Here is a 24,761-nt window from a genome sequence, read left to right as displayed (position 1 = left end):
CTCTTCATGCCATTCTAGTAATAAGTCGTCTAGTTTGCCTCAGTAAAATGGGCTGAACTTTTTTAGTCTATTAAAGTATAGGCCATGTGTTCACTTCTTTGAATGATCTTGTATTTTCTTGTGCAGCAGCTTAAAAAATGCATCAGTTGAAATATATTTATATTTTAATTCAACTTGTCCTATTGCATTATCAGTGGCCAATGGTTTTCACTAAAGGTAAGTAAACATACAGTTTTTTTTATATTGATTTTAAGATTTCATATATTTTCTTATTTTTACGAACTGTAGTTGTATTATGATAATTATTATTATTATCATTATTACACTGGTCAACAGTGAAATCATTACTGACTTGAAAAGGCCCTAATCTGTAGTATTTTGGTGTGCCGAACACGAATATAACCGTGAAAAATTTGTATTGGCTCTCGTTTTGAAGATATTCATATACCTCATTTTCTATGTTTCACTGTGTAAATTTCTCCAGTAGGACTGCAGCAACATCCGGAATAATGATGTAACATTGCATAATACCATCATGCTCACATCATCCACAGTTGATTGCATCATTTTCTGATGCAATGCAATACTAATGCCATGCGGCTGCTGAAGTAAGTTGACGTCAGCAGTGTACTATACATGTGTAGGCCTATTATACTAATGCCAGGCGGCTGCTGAAGCTGACGTAAGCAGTGTACTATATAAAGCCCAATCAGATAGGTTCAGCATTTAAAATATTTTAGACGTTGTGCGAGACAGTTCAAGCTACTGTTACATAAAACTTATTATTTTATCCATTTACGTACAATAAAGAACAGTAATGCCTCGAAAGTGTGTTAATACCGCGGACAATTTTTGCCATATTTGTGGGGAAGTGACATTTGCCAACCAGAAGAAAAGTATCAATTCTCAAGTGAAGAAGGCATATCATCTTTACTTCGGATGCAAGGTTGGTGACCAAGACAAGCCTTGGGCTCCGCATATATGCTGTGCTACATGTACAACACAGCTTTCACAGTGGTTGAATTGCAAAAGGTCATCAATGCCGTTTGCAGTCCCAATGGTGTGGAGAGAGCCAAGCAACCACCTAAATGACTGTTACTTCTGCTTGGTTCCTCCTCTTTCCGGCGGAATAACGAAGCGAAAGAAGTCGAGAATAGTCTACCCAAACATTCCGTCTGCATTGAGACCAGTTGCACATGGTGAGGGACTTCCTATTCCAGAACCTCCAGCAGAATATTCTCTTGATTCATCTGACGAAGACAAAGGTGAGTCGACCTGTTCTTCTCCTGGTCCATCAGCATGCAGTGATCCAGATTTTCACTGTGGTGCATCATCAACCCCACACAGAATAACACAGGAAGAACTAAATGACCTGATTCGTGATTTGGACTTATCAAAGAACAAGGCAGAATTGCTAGGATCAAGACTCCAACAATGGAATCTTCTAGAAGAAGATGTCACAATTACTGCATATCGAAAGCGCCACCAGCAATTGGAGCCTTTCTTCAGAAAGGAAAGTAATCTGATATTCTGTTCCGATATTGAGGGCCTCATGAATGCTTTAAAAATCACTCATGACCCACAAGAATGGAGACTATTTGTGGACTCTTAGAAACTGAGTCTCAAGGCTGTGCTTTTGCACAATGGAAACATTCTTCCATCTATTCCAGTAGCGTATGCTGTCCACATGAAAGAGACATACGATAACTTAAGGCAGCTACTGAATTCCATTGAGTATAACAAGTACAGCTGGCACCTCTGTGGTGATTTGAAGGTAGTTGCCCTTTTAATGGGACTGCAGCAAGGATATACAAAATACATGTGTTTCTTATGCGAGTGGGATAGCCGAGCAAGGGAAATGCACTACATGAGGAAGGAATGGACTCACAGGCAGAATGTAGCCATTGGAGAGAAGAATATCCAACACCCAGCTCTGGTTGAGGCTCAGAAAATCTTGCTACCACCCCTTCACATCAAACTAGGTTTGATGAAGAACTTCGTGAAAGCCATTGACCGGACTTTGCCAGCATTCCGATACCTGCATGAAAAATTCCCTCGACTCAGCGAAGCAAAGATTAAAGAGGGAGTTTTTGTGGGTCCTCAGATTCGAGAGCTTTTCAAAGATGACCGGTTCAACAACTTGCTGGAAGGTGACGCGAAACAAGCATGGAATGCTTTTCGCCTAGTTTCTACAAACTTCCTCGGAAATGTTAGGGCAGAAAACTATAAGGAACTAGTAGAAGACATGTTGATGAAGTATAAGAAACTTGGCTGCAATATGTCTCTAAAGATTCACTTCCTTCATTCCCATTTGGATTTCTTTCCTAGCAACTGTGGTATTGTTAGTGATGAACACGGCGAACGTTTTCATCAAGATATCGCAACAATGGAACAAAGATACCAGGGAAAATGGTCCACTACAATGCTGGCTGACTACTGCTGGACACTCCTCAGAGATGCTCCCGAACAGCTGTACAAGAGACAGGAGAAGAAATCTAAGATGTAGTCAATGACTTGATTTTTTATAGGTAGGCTATTACAGTTGACCTTTTACTATTGGAATGCATTTCGTTATGTAAACATTAATTTCTTGCAGATTACAAAAAAACTAGAGGCAATTTTGCAATTTGACTGTCATATTCGTGTTCAGCACATAAAAATTGATAAGAATTGACTAATTTTATTTCAGTAACATGACTTTTGTAAAAATTTGTTGTCCAGTGTTATTATTATTGAGTAGTTTGTAGCATGTCGGCTGCAAAAAAAGGTTTGAGTTACATTATTATTATAATTATTTTTGTATGTGCAAGCTTTGGTTTACTTATTTATTATTTCCTTATTATTGTTTCCTCTTTTATTAACATTACCGTCCTTACTGCTGTTATCATCATCATCGTTGTTTTTCTCGTCGAATACAAAAACATACAAAGCTTTATTTATCTATGTTTCATTCATTTTACAAGATGGCGCTTGTCAGGACCAACTACAGAATATTACAAAGTTTGTGAAAGTTAAAGAAACGGATGGAAATGGTAAGCATCGTTTATAACCTTCACAAATGTTATTCATTTGTTGTCTCCCTTGTTCCCGCGATCGCCTTATTATTAACGAATATCAAACGAGCTAACCCACACGCACACAGGGAGACATATGCATTGCTAAGCTTTCCCAATCTTGAACAGTTATGTTTTATTTTTTGTTTTTAATATTACTTGATTGCTCTTATCATATTTATCTTCAATCCTCTTTCCTTACCATAATTTTTCACATATATATATTCGAAACTGAAATATTTTTGTACAATTAGTACTAAGATGCCGTATGTGTGGCCTTCTGAAAAAAAAATACATCTTTGAATTCAAAAATAGAAAGAAATGTTTGGAAATTAACTAGACAATTTTGAGCACTGTGTTGAAAGCACAAAAATTCTTCGCAGAAAAGTTATGTATCCAGTGTTTAATGCAGTGAACATAGTATAAATTAAAGGACAACTTTATTATATAGTCGGTTTCAAATGCAATAATCATGATTGAACAAGAATACGATTGGTATTTTAGAAAAGCACCAGGAGAGGAAACAAAAGTAATGGCATGCGACTAAGTTGCAACTGAGGTCAATATGCATGAAATGTGTGAAAAGGAGGGAATTTATTATATTTGTTGCCGCATACAATTTTTTGTTGCACGGTTTGTTTTGAAGGGTATTTTGGAACACATTACATATGAAGCGATAGCACTGTTTTGGTATAGGATAGAAAAAGTCTAATATTTGGTGGTATATACAAAAAAGTTTTATAATCGTACAAAGAAGAATATGACAGAAACAGCAAGAAAAGGAAAACAAATGTAGTTACAGAAGAGAATTCTAACTAGTACCTACGTTGCCATATTCCATGAGGAACACAGGGATGAAATGATAGCTAAACGAGAGACCTTAACATATGTACATAAGCATAAACCATAATATGAGGCGAAAATGAAATATGTCTATTAAGTTTGAAACATTGGATATGTCTTTTTGGTACGAAAAATGCAACTGAATAGAAGGGAATATTGGTTATGGCATCTAGATTTCACAATTTTAGCATATTTCAACACTAAAGGAGTTAAAGTTGTTAAATGTTCAAAAGTCATGGTTCATAGACTAAATATAGTAAACCTAGACCTAACTAGCCTGAGCGCTTTCGACTCTTAATGAGTCTTTTTCAAAGGCAAATACAAAACATAAACAAGACAAACAAATAAAATATAAAAACCTCTGTGTTTGCAAAACGTTACATAACTATAACGGGAGAAGAAATGTTCTGCGACTGGGCTTCTGTACAGCTTCGTTGTCATCCAATCAGATCTGTGAAGGTTGATCCTTTTGTGGCAACTCTTTCAGTGATACAAAACTTACTGCAGTTGCTCACAAACCCAACTGTAGTTCCGAAACCAGGAAAGAAAAGGAATCTTACTTTATACCCGCCCTAGAACATTGAAACCAAGCGGTTTAAACCAAGAAGACTAGAAAAAGACAGACATGCTTAAATAAACTTATCTTTTTGCAGCCGGCACATTTTTTAAAAAATAATTCTCTAACTTTGCTTATTAGTCACCTAATAGCCTATAATTATTATTATACCAATGAAATATTCGGGATATAATTTGCGCTTGCATACATTTACATAAAATAACAGATGTCGTTATGGCTCATCGATTTCTATGTAAATATAAGATATTTTTTCTAGCATCCGCAACAAGTTGAAATAAACTAGTCGGAACATAATAAATTTAAAGGTTTATTTCATGTAGAAAAAGTCTTGTAAAGTTTTGCAAACACAGAGATTTTATGTTTTATTTGTTTGTCTTGACTATGTTTTGTAGTTGCCTTTGAAAAAGACTCATTAAGAGTCGAAAGCGCTCTGGCTAGTTAGATACTAGTTTAGCAATTTTAAGTGTCAGTTTACTGCATTCATCTTAATCAATCCCTGACACACGTGATCCCTTGCTGGATCCAATGCACTTGAAAGGACTGTTATTTGATATAAGATTTGTATACTTTGTGTGTGTGTGTGTGTGTGTGTGTGTGTGTGTGTGTGTTAATTCAGATTCTCGTACTATTTGTAAGATATAATTAAATATATCTTAAATTAAATTTGTATTTAAGAAATCTTACAAGATTTGTAAGATATATAGTTTATGAAATATGTTGTTTTGGGAATAAATATTGAGTTGTCTTGCCATAGTTTACATTCTGTTGACATGTCACTTTTTTGAGAAGCATGGCGGTAGTCGAACTGTACAAAGTTGGTGACTGACAGTTTTCTATTAGATAACAAGCTGAAAAGCTATCGCCGAATGTACAAAATGTATTTAGACAGGGTTAAAATCATTCGTTGTCAACTACTTAAGTTAAACGAACAAGATAAGCTACATCGTTATCTTTTACAACGTATTACATTTCAATAAAAACAAAACTGGCACATATATTTTCATGATGTAATCAGTCTGATATAAACTGATTTGTCTTGCGATTTTCTGTGGCAAGCGCATGTAATAGTAAATTTTCTGCTTTTCTATGTTGCTTTGTTGTTTATTTATTTATTTATTTATTTATTTATTTATTTATTTATTTATTTATTTATCTTGTGTGCTTATTCGTATAATCATGTTTAGACTATTGAATTGTCCATGTCGTGAAAGGGTTTGTTTTTCTTTTCAGGAACACACATTGCACGTTGGTTTATTGACAAAGATGAGGATTTTAAATGGTCATTGGTTGCCAATGACTGGACACACCGTGTTGGTCGGAACCTATCTCAGTGGTTTACTATTAGCCATAAGAACGAGTCGTACGTCCTATCATTAACAATGCCTCTGGATTTGGAAGCATTACTTTTGCATATCGTAAGCTTTATTCATCTGCTGAATATTGCTTGTCATTTTTGTACTCAAAGAATACTCTCGACGATAATTACAGATATAGGAGTATATAAATTCAGTATTAATTACATGCTAAGTGAATAAAGTCCATTCAATGGCCGTAGCATACAAAGGAGTATTACGGTAGACACAATGATAAACTAGTATGAAATCCCTCTTAGTAATAAGGCCACGTTTATAAATGGACCTTCCGTTAATCACGCTTGTTTAGAATGTTTAGCACTGAACGTTTTCCCCGCCCTAAATTGCCGCAGATAATATTGAACATTTTGAACAATTTATATCACGGATGTAAGTTATTCTTTAACCCTTGAGGTTTAAAGTCAATGATCTTCAGGTATATCACGCACTCTAACCCTTCAACGTGCATTCAGTTTTTGCGTCGCATATAGCACAATTACCTTTGCTATTTGTATAATGTCATCTTATTATATCTTACATATTTTCCATGTTATAAAGTCGTCCTGATAAATTTGGTATATTCATCTTAAAAAATTATTGGTCTTTGATTTGTTTGGCGCTTTAACTTCTGAAATATAGATAATATCAACATTTATTAATTACAGTCAGCCTTTTGCTTAGGTTGCATTTAACTTTACAGGATGATGATATCTTTAATGTATCTGTAACGCTGATATGCAGACGTGGTGAGAACGAGGACTATGTGAGTATATTATCAAACACTATAAAACCTTTTCTCGATGACATATATTAAATATTCTCGAATTCACAAACAGTAACGCTTATTGGAGGATGATGTTCGTCATTTTCGTCAAAATCTAGCATGCAAACATGTAATATGTTAATAATAATATATTAATTCATTTGTCACATTTGATACAAATTTCAATCCATTTGCATTCTCGGCACGTTAGCTATTCATAAGCACGAACAGGGGTAACTTAAACGAGGCCCAACAGGTACCAGACAATGTATGTTCTTACCGTTATGAACTAATTTCAGTCCATTTGCAAATGGTTTAAAGTATTCGACGAGAACCTTAGAAAAATAAACGAAATGAATAATATGAGTATTTTTCATTTTCAGTCAGTTAATATTACCGTTGGGGTGACGGAGGTAAACGAATTTACCCCAGTCTTCATGAGTGCAGCATATAATGTGAGGGTATCAGAGGTAATCACTCTTTTAAACACGCGAAAAATAGTCATTCGAATATTTTCACGTAGTGAGTGAAAAAAAAGGCACGTTTTCCGGACATTTTTTATTGGTACATTTGTGTTCACAAACTGGAATTGGAAACTTACAGCATGAACTATTCTATATGCTGCAATACTTCTTAGAGTGTACAGAATATTCTTTACAATATTTCAGTACAAATGCGCATTAAATGAATTATGACGGAGTAGAAAATGTCTTAGACACTTTAATGAAGTCTGGCTTGATATATGAATGAATTGCATATTCAGTTTTAAGGAGTTTCCGAATACGGTTTTATCTTTCTTTTGAGTGACTATTTTTGGTCATGGATGGGGGCATCATATAGCCGTGATTGTGTTGACGTGCCCTTCAAACCAGTATGTGCATACCCGATTATATATATCATATTATTTACCCTTGGTTGCGGATGGCATAGGAAAAGAGTTCCTTATTCGACGCTTCAAAGGGTGGCGTTTTTTCTCGGAGGAAATGATAAAGGATAGTACATTTAAAACAAATGATTTCATTAATTTAAACCGTGCTTTTCATGCAAATTTGAATATATAAATAATGTAATTACCAAAATCAAAAGAGATAACATACTGAAATTCTTTAAGAGCCAAAGAGGATTATATGGGATATGTGCTGACGCTTTAACTTCCCATAATATTCTAATTTTACAGGATGCTGAAGTGGGAGATGTAATATTTGAACCTGAAGGGCTGGTTCAGGACATGGATATAAGTCAGTCTCACAGGAAAATCTATCGCATCGCTCCGTACATGATCACTGAAGTATGTCCAGAAACTGTCAATATCATATTGGGTTATTTCCTCCTAAAACAATGTTGTTGTTTTTTTATTAGACTATGTAAAGTTGTGCAAAGTGTTTAAATTGCAAGAAATCAACAAAAACAATTTGTAGACCTATCATCTATGAAAAGAAAAATAATAATGGTGTTTATTTGTAATACAGGCCACTGGCACATAAAATATATCCATACATCATGTGGTTCAAGATGTTATAATGCGTAACAAAAGAACATCTTATTTATAAGAAGTAATATACATGAAAGTAATAATTATTGCTTTTTTCGGATATAGGTGAGATACAAGTATATACTGCACAGTAATCAAACAAACTGGTAACCAAAAAACTTGTGAGAAGCAAGATTTGTGATATTGATCTAAAGTCTTATTAGCAGGATTCGTTGATAAAACGGTTTCTCTAACCTGTATGGCTTTTATAGTAAACATTGCTAAATTAGTCATAAGAATTTACTAGTATCATTGTGTATAAAGGACCTAATCTTTTCTAAAATTGGATGTTTATGTACAAAGGTGGGTAAATATTTTCTTCGTATTTCTCCATATAGCGGACAAGAAGTAATAAAATGGAATTAATTTTCGATGTTAACGTTACAAATTTGACACAGTATTTCCTCATAGGAGATACTTTCATATCTTACAGTATTATCCACCTTTGGCAAGTTCCCCACTCTAAGCATGGTGATTATATAATAAAGATCGTTGTCTTCCAACAATTCTAGATATGTTTGACAAGTAAATTCTACTCCCAATGACCTATAGAAGTGTAGTCTTTCCATCGACTTAACCTCATCCTGCAACTTTTGCCTAAAATATCTTCACATCTCTGGCTAAACAATCTAAGAAATATATTTCATCATTTACGCCCTGAGTACACCAAGCATTGCAAAATCCAAATGTAAATAGAAGCTTTTAACCATAGACCAGCAATCACAATCCCCCTTTCATCTTAACTCTAAATTGTAGCATTTTATTGGATATCTGTCTTCTTGCATTTTTAGAATTCTTAGCCAATATCTCAAAATACGTTTACGTTTTATACACTGCATACTAATTCTTCCTAATTCGTTATATACGAATGCATTTGGAGTAGACTTATATGTATCAAGGATATAGTTACAAAATGACAAATGAGCTTTTACAATATCATTTGCATTATAAAACCTCCCAAACCGCAGCTCCATAATTAAGTATGGGAGCTATCTTCGCATCAAACAGACGAAGCAATCGAGTTAAGGGTAATGTGACAAATTTTGAAAGACTTTGTTTCAATATTTGCACATCCTTCACCGCCTGCAAAGATAAAGTTTTCTGGCACATATACCAGGAATTTTTTGAAGAAAATATGCATCCTCAATACTTATAATTTGATTCAATCTTTACCTCTGTATGGTCATAGTACCACTTTTCGTAGCTTCTGAGATAGCCACCTCTGCGAAATACAACCACTCTTGTTTTGTTTTCCATATTCACCTTTAATTTCCACTTTAGGCAATATGTAATCAGCCTGTTGAGCATATTTTGCAACTGGTGAGCAGTGTCAGCAAAGACAATTAAATCGTCTGTATACAACAGTGGAAATAGTTGTAAGGTTTCTACATAAACTTCCGTTTCCTTCAGCTAAAAAGGGTTTCAAATCGTTCAAAAACAAAGAAAAGAGTAAAGGCGATAAAACACAACCTTGGCGCACACCCAAAGGGCAATTAAACCCATCGGTAATAAGACTGTTGGACCTAGCATTTGCTTTTACATCAGTATAAATTGCCTTAATGATTCTTAACATTTTTCCATTAATATTTTCACTAACTAGCTTTTGGTAGGGTAAACGTCTCTCTATCCTATCAAATGCATTTTCATAGTCAACAAATGCTGCATAAAATCTACTCCTACGTTTACTTAACTATTTACAAATTAATGTATATAATATAAATATATTATCTGCTATGGAATAACCCGCTCTAAATCCTGCTTGCTCTTTGCCCAGTAATTCGTTTTCCTCCACTCATTCATTTATTTTGCTATTTAAAATCGATGTAAACACTTTGCCTAATACAGGAAGTAGTCTAATGCCTCTGTAATTGGAGAGTTCATTTGCATCCTCTTTCTTCAAAATTCGCATGATGCTAGCTGTTGACCAATATTCTGGATAATATCTAACATCGAATATCAAGAATGCTTTTGTTCAGGAAAACCTTTTGCATATTGTATATGCTTATGGTGGGATGCATTCACACATGGACGTTTTGATAATATTTGTTCCACACTTCGCTTAAATTATCAATAGATCAACCTGGAAATTGTCATTGGTTATTACGGTATATCAATAGTACAACATATTTCATAATGAGATATTCAAACATTACATATCCATTTAATCTTACATGCTTGATCCGGTGTTCGGTACAGATATTCAGTCCATATTTCTGTAACACTTAGATTAGAACTACTTAGTTGTCTTCTTTGACGTCCGCGCGTAGGTAATTTTAGACGCAGTTAATCAAATTTTTATAAATCTCAAATCGTTTTTAATCACATTCATGGCATAAAAAGCTTAAAAAGGTGATATATTATTTTAAAAATGGAGGGGGTGGAGTGTAAGAACTCGTTGGATATGATATATGAATACGTCTCGGCGTGACGGTCACGATGTATCCCTCCGCTATATCAAAACAGGTCTTTACGCAGACTCAGAACAAAACATGTATGACTATACAAAACTATCTGTGTATATATCAATGAGAGAAAAATTATATCGCCACTGTGGCTTGACAGCTTTTAAGTGACAATCGAAATTGGGTTGCAGCATCTGTTGCCAAGCTGGACTGCAAGTTTGCAAAGGCCACAAAGAATTCCCATTTGTATGCATACATGAACAAAATAAAGAAACAAAACCCCTTACAAGTAAAGTCACAACCATTAAAATCTATTGTTTATAGATGTTACATTGTATAGTCTGCGGATACAAACGCTCAGAAATTTCTACATTAACCCTCCACACACAAAACAATTATTCACTATATCAATCGGCGCAAGAAATGTGTTAACGAGAACCAAAATCTCCATATTTGTTTTACATAAAAACAGTCATTCATTTGACCAAATACACGATTTGAAGCATTATATTACAATCCAAATTTGTAGAAATTCGTTCTCCGAAAATTATTGTAAACTTTCGTAACTTTTTTTTTTATCGATGTAACAATGCAGCTGTTACCGCATTGGCACAGAATGGAGAAGAAATTCCACGCATATCGACGGGGTTTGCCTTTATATTATAATAAAGAGAAAAACTATTGAATAGATACAATGAAATGTTTTGTATGTGAAGTCGAAACATGTTGCCGTGTCACTCGTGACTTGCCACTATTGACAATCCTACGTTTCCAGTCGGTCACGAATTATTTCCTCACATCTACTCGACAAACGTAGATATCTTCTTTAAGTATCAAGATGTGCAACAAATGCAACAAAATGTTGGAAACAAATATATGTATTTGTTAAAGTTAAAATAGCACAAATAAGCGACATTTGTAGAACTTACTCCCGGAATACGAGTGATAAGCAAAACAACCCACGGAAGCTACAAGCTGAATACCTTAATTATTGGTGACAACAAGTTAAAGAAGAAAGATAACGCTGAAACAGTACAGATGCACCTGCATATTATCTCGTTGCATTGAAATATGTTGGATATTTAGCTGTTTTCATTGTATGTTTATTTTTAAAGAGACATTTGTCAGGGGATTTGAGATTAATATTTTCCTTTCAGTTTGATGGACGAGACAAATTTCTAGTGTTGAATGACGACATTGGCACAATAGCACTAAAACACCAGATAAACTTTGAAGATGTTGTAAATAGACCCTATTTCTTTTTAAATGTCACGGTAATGGTAAGTCATGTTTCTTTTACACCCATATAAAAATTCATTTTGAAATGGCATTTCCATCGCTAAATCTCGACACTAGCGTCAATACTGAGTTGTAATTCACTTGTACGCATGAAATAGAGACTGTTACGATGAGTTATGTTATAAGGAATATCGACCTGTATTTTATGTGCATGTGATTATCAATAATGCATACAAACAAAGGCAAGAAAGCTCAAGTAATGAATATGTTCATAACTCACAAAAGTGAAAATATTGTTGGTGCTGAGTTTCGTATAAATCATATCTCCAAATATGTCTGATATACTTTGAAACTTTCCTATACATTGACGTCTTCAGCCATTGACCTTTACTAACTCCATAGTCAGCATAGGTTCGAAGTTAATATGCGGAAAATGCCGATCTGCTTTTTTTAAACATTCCATTATATTAAGCCATCCTGGATTAAGGACACGAATCCTTTTTTTTCGTGTCACCAATTCATATTTATATGTTACTTACCTACATCTCACCAAAAATCTGAATAGACTTCTGACAAAGTGCCAGCTAAATATGGGCTCTGTATGAATCATCGGATAATCACATATGCACTGCAATTTGTCGGACATTTCAACGACGAAGCCCAAACACAAAAATGGTAGCTTTCAGTTAAGGCTACGGCTTACACGCGCTGATGTAACATTATTATTTTGTGTCCACAGTTTAACTAACATGGTTGTGCTATGTTTGAAAATTCACTTAAAGACGTGTGTCAATTTCAAAAGAAAACTTAGTTTGCAGAACAAAAATCTTCTGATAAGTTGGCGTGGGTAAGATGTCTATTTAATGTAAATTGATACTGTGTTATAGGTAATTAAGATGGCTATTCATGTAATTTAATACTGTGTTATAGTTAATAAGGATTGATATTCATGTAATTTAATGTGTTATAGGTAATTAAGATTGATATTCGTGTAATTTAATACTGTGTTATAGTTAATTAAGATGGCTATTCATGTAATTTAATAGTGTTATAGATAATTAAGATGTATATTCCTGTAATTTTATACTGTGTTATAGTTAATTAAGATGGATATTCATGTAATTTAATATTGTGTTATAGGTAATTAAAATGGCTATACGGTGTCATTTTACACAGTGTAACATTCCAAAGTATTGATGACTTTTTAAGGATGAAGGAGGACTGGGATCATACACTACATTAAACATCACTATATTCGATGTAAACGACCTAGGACCCGAATTCGTCTTCCCGAACTGCCCCACGCCATGCGTTGGTCCAATCTACGTCACTTACACTAATGAATCGTATCAGGTAGGTTTTTGGGGGGCACATTATATTTGGTAATTTAGATACGTTATCAGAATAGGACAATGAGTAATTTTCAAACTTTGAATTCAGTGTTGTATTCAACAATAAACTCACGGTCATCTCTCTCTGTCTCTGTCTCTCTCTGTCTCTGTCTCTCTCTCTCTCTCTCTCTCTCTCTATATATATATATATATAGTAAGTTGACTGCTAGCGTTCTTCTATAAAGTCCACCAAATCAACACTATTATTACTAAAGAAATAGTTCAGTACAACAGCTGATCTGTACCGAAGACTAAAGGTAATACCTTCGCCGCTGTGTATTGTACGTTAAGCTACATAGTTTCTTAAGACATTTCACTTCATCTCGCAATACCAATCTGATCAATATCAGATCTCGTATGTGGAGATCTGACAGACATAAAAATAAAAAAAAAAACATTTCATGTTTTGGTGACCTTTGGAATCTCCAGTCCACTTCATTTTAGCATCCTATCAGATAAAGCATTGCTAATTCTTGTTAGGATGAATTATGGTTGGTCACGACATGTTCCGAATGATGTGTCTCTTCCTGATTTCAAAGTTGTAGCTTATTGTGTCCGTCAGATCTCCAGGTAGGACTGTGGAGATCTGATATTAATCAGATTGCTCACAATACTAGAATACTCAGATATAATATAAAATTAGCTGGAAGAAAGAACATTCTTACACGAATAACGTTGGCATAATACTCTATTTATATACTCCATTTAGGGTGTCCTTGACCTGAAACCTGTACCAATCCTTGCAAGAGATATGGATACCCTGAATGAGTCTGTCATCTACTTACTAGTGGCAGGTAATTGATACAGCCTTGACTCCATCATATTGTATACGATGCAGGGCGTTGCGTCCTAGTTAAAGTATCCACGACTACTCAAACGTCTTACTTGCTGAAACAACATTCTTCCGGACACTTTTCAGATTTGGCGAGTATCTGTTTCCCGATTTCATTCCGAATCTGCCTTTGATCAGCGATCAAAAAGTGTGTGACCCATTTTCTACGACCTTTTCAAATGATTCTTCCATATATTTTCCATAGACAGCTAACGAATTAATGCCCGTGATAATACACATATTTTCCACTGTGCATTGAGCATCTCCATCAGTTGTCCACTTTGCAGCATCCACTTCTTGCTCACCAGTCGCAGACAACGATCTTCCAAAACGTAGGTCAGCTTCCATGGATTCGCGACATCTTATAAACGACCGAACCACCTCTGTACAAATAATTACATCAGTAGACTTTTCTAACTGTGCCTAATGCCAGTTGGAGAGTATAGTAAGATCATCTGGATTTTACAGAATGCTTTTTCCTCAGTAAAAACTTATTCTCCTTCACAGATAAATTTATGTCACTGTAATGTATCAATGTTACTTCACACTCATATAACTTCAAGTGTCTGGCGTGCTACACGGTTGCAGATCATTTCTTAACGTTATTTTGTCTATCGATTCGTAAAACATGTATTGACAGGTTCAACGAAACAAAAACATAAATAAAAAAATAATAAAAACAAAGAAAGACTAAATAAAAAAAGAAAAACAATATTCAGATTTTTTAAATACACATCGTATCTACATAAACTTAATAAATAAGCAAAAGGCAGAGCACTGTTTCTTTTACGGAAATTGCAATTTTTTAAAAATGTGATTTAATCAGTCGTAACAGTTTGAAAGACAGACACTACAGCTGATAAGTATGCCGATATTAAATGCACCGATAAACAAAAGGGGACACAACATGCAAGAACATAATAACCATAACATTCATCTTGATTGATTTGGTGCCAAATTAAATTGACACTATCGACCACATAATATCATCAACGGGTTAGAAAGAATATTTGATCGTACTCATTTTGAAAAATATATAAATTATTTTCCAGTTATTCAACAACTGTGATTACTATTAATAATGTTTGAACTATCCGTTTGGAGAGATGTTATCTTGTCCGTATATTTGTGCTGATTTCTGCAAAGGGCTGGTAATGAAGCGAGCTGACCACATATATGGATTTTTCCATATTATACGGACTTTCATCATAGCTGGGTGTACATCGACATAAAATACCAAAATAAATACTTTTTATGGTACAAATTCTAGTGTACAACTGAATTTGTTTTGGATTCCTGTACCTACGGCTAAATTTTAGTTTTAAAACAACTGTTTCTAGTATCTGAAAACAATGCAGTATGGAGGAATTAATTACAGCAAAATCACACGCAGTAGATACGTCGACTTTCTGCGCTACCTCTACTAAATGTCTTGTGTTTCTGCTTGAACGCGGATTTTATTCCTCAACTGCGAATAAAGGTGAATACTTTATTTTAAAATCTGTGTTGTCACCAAGAAAGAAGACATCCGATATGCAGTCTGAAATAGTTATTGTAATCAGCAGGTGCATTTAGCCTATTTTTACTGTCTTCCCACTGTCAAAAGAAAACGTGGCAATTTTATGACACGGACAGTCCCGCGCGTGCGTGCTTATTGTAATGCCTTATACCTGATCACGTTAATATACATCGTTTGACAGATATTTTCATATGTTGCAGTATTAATGGTGAATGTCAAATACGGTTGTATAAACCGGTCCAGTCTGTGTCAAAAGGGTAGATGCGCTTGGATGAAGGATGGCCATATATTTTGCGCACAAAATATCCATGCATTTATCTACAAGTACAATCTGTATTTAAAGAAAATCATCAAAGAAATTGGCTCAAGCAGCGCAAATAGCCGAGGTCTCTATCATTTTTATTGTATTTCTGTAATTCAACCCGACAGCTTGCAGTTTTTTCTCTCATATACCAGCTACATTTTGAAAATAAAATAAAACAATTCGAAAGAAAAAGTCATTTAAATAATGTTAAATGTGATCCTGAAATAATCCACTTCTATAATTTATAGAATGCAGAGGGGAAAGTGCACCCGAGATGGGTGTGGGGTAACATTTGTGAATTACTAAGACGACGGCAGAAACGTTTTATTTTGCCAAAGATTCTTTAATAGCAACATAAATTAATTTGAAAATCTGCATTGCTTCAACCAAGTTTATTATATTTCATTTTTATTTTAGACGGAAGCGAAGAGTACTTCAGCATTGATGAAAACACGGGCGTACTCACGAAGAATGCATACATGGACAACAGTTCGTTCATTGGCTCAGAAATCTTCCTCCAGGTTTGTGTTATAAACTATAGGTCTCTACAGATCCGTTGAAACACACTGGGTAGAATATTTTAAGTAAAACAAGAGAAAATAGTGGAATTGGATTTAATTTCTAATGGCGCTTATACATCTTTCCTTTACTTTTACTGCTTAAAGGGGGGGGGGCGGGGGGTTTGGAGGGAGGGGGCGTGGTTATATTGCAATATGATTTTATGATTTCCTTGTTGTCTTATTACATGGAATCGCCCCTCACGAATTTTTTCATCCAGTCATATCCTATGCGATGTGTAAAGCTTTCCGACGATCCACTGACAGGCCTATGAGACTGCTACACTCAGAACAAGTAAAATAATCTATTTTAGAACAAGTAAAATAATCTATTTTGTGTATTGGTGTAGACACATCATGAAAAATTGCCAAAATAAACGGCAATTTGTGTCCAATCGATTTACATGAGGTGGTGGTGTAGTAGTTAGAACAGCAGCAGAGGTCAAAGGTTCGAATTCAGATGCGGGCAACAAGTTACATTTCGGAGCACCTTCATCAATATTACTGGTGGATATGAATCCAGACTGTGTTTTGCCCTTGAGATGTTACGTTAAATGTCGTCCCCGCCCCCTTCCCTGTACAGGGAGAGTCAAAATGTTTGCAAGTTAATGAGACATCCAGTGGTTTAAAAAAAAATGGTAGGTACATGTCGCTACCATGCATGGTGGTGGTGGGTGGGGGGTTGCCTCGCACCCATGAGAGGCATAATTGACCAGTCAGTGTACTGCTTGACATACTAGGGTGTGCCAGTAATTGACGGATAGATGTTGTGATCTATAATTAATGTGCAAAAATATGGTGTGATTGTCTTTTTCCATTAAACTTGAAGAAAATTTCCCAAAATAAAATACATTCATTGTCAACTGGATGTACACGAGATAATTCAGAATGGCCAGTCCTAAAGTGTAATATATGCTTATAAAGTCCCGTATAAAGTGAGTATTATTCCCGTTTATACATTGTTATATCTAGCGGAGCCAAATGTAAAATTTGCTGAACTTCAAAGCAGTGACTCTTCGAATCTATGTAGACCAAATGAAGCACATTGCATACCAGTGTATATGACAACGGTTTCAACAGGACCAGCATTTGAGGGTGGCAAGTAGGGCGACCGCCCCATGCACCGCTCTTGAGGGGGCCTCGCGCTTCAGGTCTAAGGTCGTCCTTATGAGTTTGTCAAGCTATATTCTCCGGTAAATTGGAAGCGATGATACAGGCCGCACGTAATGCACGCAAATCGCTAAAGTTGATCTAGTCTAGACATAATCAGTGTTTGCAGTAGCATACCAATTGAGATATCGATACTCCGGCCCCGCGCGGTCATGGTCGGCCCTAGGCCCCGCGTACTCCTAAAGCCGCCTATGGTTTTCAATGTGGCTTTTATAGGCCTGGTCAAAATTTTAGAAAATTTAATGGTTGTTAGCGGATGCATACAGCAAAGCCTCTCCTCTTCCAACACCCAATAATCTGCAGCTCAGTTGCTTACCCCTACACATTCTGTTACACACAAACCTTATGCTTACACAAGCAATGTGACATACACAGCTCTACTCCTTACCCATATACAAACACTGTTGCATACACATTACACAAATGCACACAAAAATACAAATGAAAGTGAACTCCTTACCCTTTCACAAACATTGTAACATTACACAAATACACCTGAATATGAAAATGAAACCTCAAAATCAAATTGTGCAAAACTGTCAACTTCAAGGAAATCTTGTACAAAAAATAAGCAACTCAGTATTGTGGCCAGTCTGCACAAGAGTTACTTTATTGAATTTGAGTAAAATTTAAATAAACTCATATGTAATGATTCTTCTGACGTAGTTGAAATAATTTTGCACAAAAAAATATAAAAAAGATAACATGCACACTGATAGATAGATAGACAACCTGAAAAATGACACATCAATAATCTCATTGTAGTGACTCATGGAAATGTCTCATTCCAGGTTGAAGTAGCTGAAGCAACAAATCCTAATCACACAAGTATGGCAGGGGTGAGGGTATATTTTACAGATCGAATGACAACTCCTGGTAAGTTTTAAAATTATTTGATCTATACAGTAATTTGCATAAAACTTTCATAACAATGGCCACACATCAGGAAAGTAAGAGTTACAATATAAAATTCACAAATGTTAGACATTAAAACAAATGTGGATAGCCAACGGAGGTGCAGTGGGTACAATTCAATTGTTTCTCCTACATATCTCCATCAAGTGAGACTGAAAGATAGACATGAATAATGTATAGATGCAACATATATATATATATATATATATATATATATATATATATATATATATATATATATATATATATATATATATATATATATTGCTGGCATGTACATTATTGCACAGTACCTATTAAATGTACTCTCTAGTGCCTATTTCCCTTTTCAAATGAGCCAAACTACATCCTATAATGTTTTATTTGAATAGCAAACATTTTGCAACAATTTCATTGGATATCAGCTAATTATAGACATAAGATTAATTAATTCCTTTATTTTCATTTCAGATTTCAGGGAAAGTACAATGGCAATCCGAAATTAATTATTCATTCTATTTCAGACAATGTATTTATTTATATTATATTTAGGATTATATTGTATAGGATTAAAAAAATGTGGTCGGAACATAAAACATTTTAGTATATAATATGAAGGTTAGATTAATATGACGGTTTAAATTTTACTTTAAAAATGATTAGTAGTGTAGAAGTTCATTTGTAGTTCGGTATTTTTGTCCTTGTCTACAGTAATAATCGGGCAAAAGGTAAGTATGTTGGTGGTAAGGATGTTGGTGGTAAGTATAATGGTGGTAAGTATACATATGTATACTAAATTATTGATAAGATCATTGTTATGGAATTATATGCACAAAGTTGCCATTCGATTTTAATGCAAATATACTAATGGATTTCACTACACTGTACAGCATTATCCATAGTGTATGTTTAGGTTGTGTCAGGTGATTGTGATATAGTTGTACTCACTTGGTCAGCAAAGTGCAAGTGGTAGGAAATCGCGTTTTTCACGTATTTCCACGTACAAGTGTATATGATGCTCACTTTTCCTTCGTATTTACACTGAATAGATGCTTTTTAAGAAGTTGACATTGCTGTAAAGGTTTGTAATATCTGTTCTCATTTTCATTCTCTAATTTGTGCTTGGTAGAATAGTCACTTTGCCACATTGTGCTTCGGATTATATCGTATGTTTCCATTAGGTAAGACAAATTTCATATTTGACAAAATGCGATCAGATTTAATAAAGTCTGTTACACCTCACGATTGCATTTTTATCTGAATTGACAAGTTGGGTCCAGATATATATAATGATATTCTAGCATTCTAGCATTTTATAATCCTGTGTAATTATTCTTGTTATTGTTCTTACATAAACCTGTCTTTTATATATATATATAATTGATGTAATTTGTTCTTACTGTAGAAAGGTTTTAACGTTTAACCAGATCTTCCTTTATATGGCTCATGTATTACATGGTTCAGTTGTGAAGTTTTAGCTGATGTTGGTAATGTTCATGGAACCATTGATGTTGGCCCAGCCTAGGCGATGAGATGTCAAGAATTCCTGCTCCAGTGTGCATCTGCATGGAAGGTTCCCAGCAGGTCCCTTGACAGATGTTAAAGGAATGTGATAGATGGGATCATTCATCATGTGTGCCATGTCATAGTGAAAATGGGTAACATCTTAGCTGCTGGTGGAAGGTAATTTCATGCTTGTACAATCTGATAAATTCATGTATTGTAAACAAAACTGCATTATGTCCATTGATGGATGGTATATTCCCATGTATTGATATATTATCCTAATATTACAATTTCAAAAATTCATAGTTCATAATTTCATAAATTCATATTTATAGATTATCATAACTTTGTAATTTCATGATGTCATCATGGACTAAAATGTTCCTGAAAAGAATATTTACATTTCTATCAAAGTGAACAGAACAATTTTGCATCTGGTAGCTTAACCTTATATTATAATCTATCTTTACTATTTGCACAAGCAAATGTGCATAGTTAACTGGGCAGCATTTGGAAACATGTCTCAATACTTCATTTTGAAATCAGCAGGTCAATGAAATAGTAGTATTTAATGCATGCATAGACCATCTGTACTGAGTATTTGATTATCTAAACTGAGTACAAGATTGAATTATGATTGTTTAGCTAGGGGTGTCATAACTACATATGTTAAAGTAGGATTAATGTCTTTGTTGAAGTTTGTAGGGCTTTTGATAATATTACCAACGTTGCAGGCCTAATCATGCATGTTTTGTTTAGTGAACATTGGTGTATTTATTCTGTCCAAATATTGTATTCTTTTGTGCTGGTAATCTTGATAAATACAAACATGGAACAACTTTTAGTACATTTTATGTCCAAGATTACATTATGCCAAGAAAGACTGAAGAACACATTGTCTTTGAAAACTAAATAACTGGACATGTCCCAGCTGCACCAGATAAAGAAAGTGTATGTGCTGCTTGTCAGAGCATACTTTTACACAAACCTCTGCAATGGAAAATGCTTAATTTTGTTAGACTAATGACAATGGGATATTACTTTACCAGTGCAAACTGTTCTGTCTTTAAACCCAAAATTATTTGGAATGCATACCACGTCTATTACAGACTTTTAAATACCTTCAGATGAACACACAGATGAATCATTCAAGACAGGGATACACTGGAATTTGCATTTCATTACATTGGCAGAAACGCCATGTTGGATGGAACAGCTGAAGCAGGAACAAGCATTTTAAAAAAGGCTGAGATCATGGAGAGCAAAAGTAGAACCCGATCTACGCTCTTACAACTCCTAATTAAGCGCTACTCAGTTTTATGTGAAACAGAAGATAGAATGCAGACGATAACCTAGACAACAGATTATCTCCTCATCTGGATGATAAACAAACTTGTAAGACTGAAACACAAAAGGGATCTCAGTGCTGGTGACAGCAGATCACATTAGTTTGCACACTGCCACTCACCTTAAAGAAATACAAAACAATGCTGCCATTGTAAGAACTTGGCATGATGTTGAATGCAGAGACAAAAATAGCCCTTGCATGAATATGCATGAGAAATACAGAGTAAGTTGACAAAAGATGAAGGTTGACTGTGCAGTCCAGAAGATTTTCCTGCACAGTCAAACATAATACAGAGGCTTGAACAGTTGCGAAGATAGTCATTTACACCATGGTGATCCATGGTTTCAGACGGTTATGATATCACTCAGTATTAGCTTAAGTTTTAATATTATAGTCATTGTATTAATCGCATTAAGTTAGAAAAACATGATTGTGGAAAATTACAACTAAAACTGCATGTTTATGCACAATTTAGAAGGGTTGAACTGCATTATAGATACTAGTAAGAACAATCTTATTTGATTCTGTAGAGTATTAAGAAATTGGAAATAGGAAATAAGTATCATTAACTGGTTAATGTGGCCTTAAAAATGTTTAACGTAGTTTAATACAATTTTAGTCATATCGTTACAAAGTTTGCGGTGTGGCAGTTTACTGTGATGTCTAGCACTTGGGCATCAGGCTACAACCTCATGCATTTGAGGTGCACGTACTGATCACTTAGGCCACCGGAGTGGTCAAATACCAAAGGGATTTATCTTTAAATGGAGACATTTTCTTTTTATAAATATTCATTTTTAAAGTGTGTGGGTTGGGACTCTAAGGAAAATTCCCAGAAATAGTCACCTAAAAGCTTGTTCTAAATTGCTTGAGGGAATTATGTCCACCTTTTGGCAAAGATTAAAAGTTTGTTGTTGCCACCTAATGAGAATGACAAATGCCATTTGCAGTGACACTCTTCCTACTATCATATAGTTTATGTTCTTTGATCTCATTTCTACAAAACTAGATGTGTAAAATACTGACAGACTGTATGTGCATTAGTTGACCTAAATGGCTATATATTTTCTGAACTGTTGAATGTCAGATTGTTTTTTTCTTTCTTTCAGGAAATGTTCTTCCATATGAAAGCATGAACCAGGAGTCTAAAACAAATGAACACCATAGACTGATGTTAATTATTGCTAAGAAGTGAAATGAACACCATAGACTGATGTTAATTATTGCTAAGTCAAATGAATGCCATAGACTGATGTTAATTATTGGCACAAAGTCAAATGAACAGCAGACTGATGTTAATTATTGCTAAGTCAAATGAACGCCATAGAATGATGTTAATTATTGCTAAGTCAAATGAACACCATAGACTGATGTTAATTATTGCTAAGTCAAATGAACACCATAGACTGATGTTAATTATTGCTAAGTCAAATGAACACCTTAGACTGATGTTAATTATTGGCACAAAGTCAAATGAACAGCAGACTGATGTTAATTATTGCTAAGTCAAATGAATGCCATAGAATGATGTTAATTATTTGCATGAAGCCTGTCACGTTTCATGTGCTATATTTTCAAATGTGTAACTTCAATTCAAGGTTATATATATATATATATATATATATATATATATATATATATATATATATATATATATATATATATGAGTGGGTGAGAAAAATTCTAATGCATTTTATATGTGATCTACTGGTGTGTTCATTCTTCTGGGTATACATCTACTTAATGCACCTTGTTATTGCAGCACTGAAGTTTGATATTTTTATTCATTGGACTGAATTGTTTATACATTAAAATTACGACATTAATAGTTATGTTTCCCCATTCAACATGTTCTGTTTCTACCTTTAGGTTAGCTACGATGTCGTAGCCTCAACTTGATTTGTTGTGGTTGAGGCTACGAACTGATCCCATATCATGTAATGGAGCAAAAAAATTCGTCACTAAAGTCAGAAAAACAAACAGTGTAGAAATCAAATACATAAGTATAATCATATTGTGAAGAAATTTGGCTTATTTTGAATTTATTAAGCCCTTACGCGATAAAATAAATTGGCATGGTTACTCTAACCTTATCCTGTCCGCCATGACAGATAACGCGAGACTCTCGCCGTGACCCCTTTTTTACGAAAGTCTTGCCAGACCATATTTTGGATTTTCTACGCTATACAATTATCAATTAAGTGCGAATAATCGCTTCTTGGTGGAATTTCAAAGTTGCCGGTAAACCGTATTTACTTTTAATGCGCAGAATTTCTGACCCAAACGGCGCCAAAATTTTACTACGATTTGTTTACATTTCCAAAAAAGGCGCCAATGTCCTAATATGGCACACAAACAAACGAGGCTGAGAACGGAAGTAATCATTATTTGAAATAATATGGTGGACGATCTAAACGAAAATATCGGCTGAAAAAGGTAAACGAGATTTTACAACTATTTCTACAATGATTTTCGATACTTCCGGTATTAAATAAGAGGTCTACTCAATTTATTGGATTACATGCAAGTAATATGTTTGAAGTTTTATTATTAGGCTAAAGGAACGCCGGGTGTGAATCACACCCGGCTTGCTCCATTAACACGTATATGCTCATGTTAGTACCCTGTCCACGAGGTACGAGTAAGGGTACTAATATTAGTACTACCTTTAGGTATTCTCCAAGATAAAAAAATAAAATAATCTTCGACAGGTTTCTTAGTACTTCTTACAGTGCATTTTGTTGAGCCTGTGTTGGCTGAAGCTTGATTTATTGATCACTTTGTGTGTATGTGTGTGCGTGTGTCCACTCATCAATATACACACTAGATTAAAGTTAATGGTAATGTTTTTTTTTTTATATATACTGAAATCAATGCTAAGTTGTTTATTTCCAGTTAAATGAAAGGTGGAATCAACAAAATGGAAGCCTCTTGTTTCTTATCTCAGAGTTTTCTCCACACACTGATGCACACTAAAAGTGGTTTTGTGTGTCTACGAGTTTTCTCCATATTTGAATGTAGACTTGATGAACTCAAATTAATTTGTAATGTCTGTAATATCCTCTCTTGACAAAGGACTGCTATGCTGTTAACTTTATTAATCATTGATAATACATTCTTCAATGATTATTATCAGGACCTCAGTACCTTCATCATTACAAACTCGGTCTCTTGTCTCTTCTGTAACTGAATGCCTGTACAAACTTACTATCCTCATGTGAGGAAATATCTTGTTACAGAACTGGTAGAGAAAAATGTTTAAATCAGCAGGACTGCATTGTCCGTTTTAAAAGGTGATGGTAACTTGATGCTGCCGGCTCAGGGCTGTTCCAGTAAAACATATATCCCCCCCCCCCGGGGACGGCACTTCAAAAAAAATTCTGTAGGAGGTTGTGTTTCGAACTATTTTGATTCTGACAGTGGAAGGTTATTTAGGAAAATCACTTCTGTTGTGGATTGTATTAACAAAATGAGAAATCG

At 34.7% G+C, this 24,761-nt stretch overlaps 1 protein-coding gene across 3 annotated transcripts; it reads left to right on the top strand.

The window, feature by feature from the left end:
- The first annotated feature begins 36 nt into the window (after positions 1-36).
- Positions 37-23,108, top strand: LOC149803469 (cadherin-99C-like). Of its 3 annotated transcripts, none has more exons than XM_089953193.1 (14): positions 37-216; positions 2,964-3,032; positions 5,704-5,888; positions 6,526-6,588; positions 6,972-7,058; positions 7,766-7,876; positions 11,679-11,801; positions 12,970-13,113; positions 13,861-13,945; positions 16,224-16,327; positions 18,325-18,409; positions 18,899-20,110; positions 21,061-21,503; positions 22,391-23,108. In XM_089953193.1, the coding sequence occupies exons 1-12, from the start codon at positions 138-140 to the stop codon at positions 18,931-18,933; spliced, it is 1,170 nt and encodes a 389-aa protein (XP_089809319.1). In that variant the 5' UTR covers positions 37-137; the 3' UTR covers positions 18,934-20,110; positions 21,061-21,503; positions 22,391-23,108. The 3 variants fall into 3 exon arrangements, with proteins under 3 accessions (XP_089809319.1, XP_089809316.1, XP_089809318.1); XM_089953190.1 differs by having other exon boundaries at positions 21,061-21,632; XM_089953192.1 differs by having other exon boundaries at positions 21,043-21,632.
- Positions 23,109-24,761: the final 1,653 nt, after the last annotated feature.

The sequence above is a fragment of the Sinohyriopsis cumingii genome, chromosome 3, assembly GCF_028554795.1.
Source record: "Sinohyriopsis cumingii isolate HCF-2022 chromosome 3, ASM2855479v2, whole genome shotgun sequence".
Lineage (NCBI taxonomy): Eukaryota > Metazoa > Mollusca > Bivalvia > Unionida > Unionidae > Sinohyriopsis > Sinohyriopsis cumingii.
The sequence above is the reverse complement of the archived record's forward strand: the minus strand, read 5'-3'. Positions and strand labels throughout refer to the sequence as shown.

What these genes read in the sequence shown, in the direction of transcription:
- LOC149803469 (XM_089953193.1), top strand. Translation starts at nt 138, where the DNA reads ATGCATCAGTTGAAATATATTTATATTTTAATTCAACTTGTCCTATTG. An exon ending in GCCAATGGTTTTCACTAAAG is followed by an intron (nt 217 to 2,963) that starts GTAAGTAAACAT and finishes TCATTTTACAAG; the next exon opens with ATGGCGCTTGTCAGGACCAA. An exon ending in AGATCGAATGACAACTCCTG is followed by an intron (nt 18,410 to 18,898) that starts GTAAGTTTTAAA and finishes TTTTCATTTCAG; the next exon opens with ATTTCAGGGAAAGTACAATG.